This window comes from Triticum dicoccoides, chromosome 4B (assembly GCF_002162155.2).
Source record: "Triticum dicoccoides isolate Atlit2015 ecotype Zavitan chromosome 4B, WEW_v2.0, whole genome shotgun sequence".
In the NCBI taxonomy this organism is placed as follows: Eukaryota; Viridiplantae; Streptophyta; class Magnoliopsida; order Poales; family Poaceae; genus Triticum; species Triticum dicoccoides.
The window spans coordinates 659,209,918-659,213,007 of NC_041387.1; the positions used below are offsets into that span (position 1 = coordinate 659,209,918).

Sequence of the window (3,090 nt, forward strand, 5' to 3'; positions counted from 1 at the left end):
AGTCTCGATCCGCATAAAACAATAGATACTTTCGGAGATACCTGTAGTGCACCTTTATAGTCACCCAGTTACGTTGTGACGTTTGATACACCCAAAGCACTCCTACGGTATCCAGGAGTTATACGATCTCATGGTCAAAGGAAGAGATACTTGACATTCGCAAAGCTCTAGCAAATGAACTACTCGATCTTTTGTACTAGTCTTAGGATTGGGTCTTGTCCATCACATCATTCTCCTAATGATGTGATCCCGTTATCAACGACATCCAATGTCCATAGACAGGAAACCATGACTATCTGTTGATCACAACGAGCTAGTCAACTAGAGGCTCACTAGGGACATATTGTGGTCTATATATTCACACGTGTATTACGATTTCCGGATAATACAGTTATAGCATGAATAAAAGACAATTATCATGAACAAGGAAATATAATAATAATACTTTTATTATTGCCTCTAGGGCATATTTCCAACACCAACATCTGTAGCGAGCAGAAGCAAGTGCCCCTCGATCTGGACGTGGTCGAGCAGGAGCAGATGTGGATTCCTCACCTTCTTCTAGTACGGGAACGGCTGCTCGCCGGGGAGCTCCTGGTCATCGGGCTGCGCGGCGGCCACCGCGGCCCCCTCCTGCCGGTGGCGGAGGCGGCGTACGACCCAGGGCCGGGGCGGGGCATACGGGTTTGGGCGGCGCCAGATCGGAGGGGCGGAAGGAGGAAGCCGGGCGAAGGTGGGGAAGGAGGAGAGGGAGGCGCTGGTGGGGAGGAGGAGGCGGCGCGAGCGGGAGAGGATCCGGCCGGAGGGGTGGAAGGAGGAGGCCGGGCGGCGGCGGGGAAGGAGGAGAGGAGGCGCGTGGGAGGGGAGGGGAGAGGAGGCGCGCGGGAGGGGAGCCGGCTAGGGTTGTCTCCACGGGAGCCGGCCCTTTTATACCCCCTGTGAGTGAAATGACGAAAATGCCCCCGACGGGGCAGGCTATTTACGCGTGGTGGCACGAAGCGGGAGTAACTATTCATTCCTATAGTGCTCATCCTAGATCCGACGGCCGAGGTCATCCAGCGGCTCGATCCGACGGCCGAACTTCCATCAAGCAAACCGATCCGATGGCCGGGAGTGCCTAAGCTGTGAGAGAGCTTGTAGGAACATTCATCTCCTATTATTGGATACACATGGATCTCACAGTCCCAGCTCTTCCTTGCAGATGCACATCAGTCTGTGACACGATCACTAGTTGGCTAGCACTAAAATATGTATGTGCATGTTACATTCCTGGCAAGCAGCAGAACAAACCAAGCGAGGAATATGTTTACACGGTTGATGGACACAAAGCAAAGTAGAGTAGTCGGATACTCAGATGTGGCCTCCGACGCCTGCCAGAGCCGCGCAGCCTCGCTGCGGCTTTCGGCGGCCGGCGACGGCAGAGCCTCGTTGCAGTCGGCCAAGTAGCGGCCGGACACGCCGGCCAGCCTTGGGTGCACCGCTGCGTAGCACGTGGTCGCCGCAGCCTGCCTGGGGCACAACGTCAGCAAGAAGAGGGAGCCTTCCCTTCAGGCGCGGCGTAAGCAGGCCAGGGCAAGGCACAAAGCAAACAGAGCTCAGCGACAGAGACATGGAGCAATTGAATAATCGTTACCTGTGGGATGGTCTTGAGCAGCTTGGACAGCAGCACGAAGACGAGGTCAGTGACGAGGCCCTCTCTGTCGCGGTTGAGGCGTGTCCTGACGATGCCCGGGTGCACGCAGTTCACCGTCACGTCCGCGCCCATCTCCTGGAGGCGGGTAGCGAGCTCCTTGGTGTGCAGCACTTTGGCAAGCTTGGACACCGCGTAGGCCTGCGTCGCGTCGTAGGGTCTGGACGCACGTATGTGCACATGCCAATGTTAATTACTAGCGGCGGCGGCTAAACAATGAGCGTTAGGTGAAGCAGGGATGAAAGATGCGATGCGGTAGTCGGACCAGTCGCCGGGGAACCATCCGTGCACGCTGGACGACACGTTCACGATGCGGCCCTGCACCCCCGTGGCCGCCGCCGTCTCTACCATCCTCCCCAGCAGCAGCTTCGTCAGGAGGAAATGGCCGAGGTAGTTGGTGGCGAAGGTCATCTCCACGCCGTCCTCGGACAGCGCGAGCTGGCCGTGGGAGAACTTGCCGGCGTTGTTGATGAGGAGGTGGAGGGGCAAGCCTAGGGAGAGGAAGCGGCGAGCGAACTCCCGGACGGAGGCGAGGGAGCTAAGGTCGAGGTGCAGCACGAGGATGTCGGCGCCGGGGCACTTGCCAAGGATGCGCCCGTGCATGTCCTCGGCCGCCTTGACGCTCCGCGCCGGAATAACCACCCTGGCACCACGCTTGGCCAGCACCCGCGCCGTCTCCGCCCCGATCCCCGATGTCGCGCCGGTGATGATGGCGGTGAGGGAGCCCAGGTCCGGGCACGAGGCCGTGACCTCCTCGGCGGTGGACTTGGAGCCGAACCCGCTGGCACACGGGGAGCCCAACAGGTACCTGGCCTCCTGCAGCATCTTCGGTCTCCACTCTCCGCTAGCAGAGCACCACCGGCCAGCCACGGCCAGGGAACTCGCACACTGGCTTGGCAAGAGTTAATTATACAGAAGTAGCACAATTGGAGCATCACATGTAAATTAGAACCGCGATTGCTAAATTTTGGGTGTTAGTACCAACATTGCTCCAGGTTTTTGCAAATAAGCCTAAAACGCTGTTTTATACGTATTGACGCTTGATCGGACAAGTCAGGCCCACCCGTCAGGTGCCACACTGGCCAATCGGCGCGTGCCCGCGCGCTGACTAGGACGAGCCGCTGCTCTCCAAACCTGGCCCGGTCGCACCTGTTCGTCCCCGATCGCACCATTCCCCTCCCCTCCCCTCGACTCGACTCGAACCCTAGTCCATGGCGTCGGCGACTCCGGCAGGCGGCGGCGAGGGCGTCGACGGCGGCGGTGAGATGTCGTTCTGGCCTCCTAGTGGCCCGGCTGGCATCGACGGCGATGGCGCGACGACTCCAGCTCCGCGTACTCGACCGACGACGAGGAGTCGATGTTACTCACCATGGAGCAGCGGTTGCGGTTGGCACAGCTGT

At 59.1% G+C, this 3,090-nt stretch overlaps 1 protein-coding gene across 1 annotated transcript; it reads right to left on the minus strand.

The window, feature by feature from the left end:
* Window positions 1-1,117: 1,117 nt before the first annotated feature.
* LOC119293012 (short-chain dehydrogenase TIC 32 B, chloroplastic-like) lies at window positions 1,118-2,515 on the minus strand. The gene is made up of 4 exons (XM_037571628.1): window positions 1,909-2,515; window positions 1,634-1,848; window positions 1,266-1,505; window positions 1,118-1,153 (listed from the first exon to the last, which is right to left on the minus strand). Exons 1-4 carry the CDS (start codon window positions 2,513-2,515, stop codon window positions 1,118-1,120), a joined length of 1,098 nt encoding a protein of 365 aa, XP_037427525.1.
* Between the last annotated feature and the right edge of the window lie 575 nt (window positions 2,516-3,090).

Bases quoted from the DNA above. Each gene is read 5' to 3' on its own strand.
- LOC119293012 (XM_037571628.1), bottom strand. From the start codon at position 2,515: ATGCTGCAGGAGGCCAGGTACCTGTTGGGCTCCCCGTGTGCCAGCGGG. The intron at 1,849-1,908 runs ATTGTTTAGCCG...GTGCGTCCAGAC, and splicing joins CCCTGCTTCACCTAACGCTC to CCTACGACGCGACGCAGGCC. The intron at 1,506-1,633 runs GTAACGATTATT...TGCCCCAGGCAG, and splicing joins TGCTCAAGACCATCCCACAG to GCTGCGGCGACCACGTGCTA.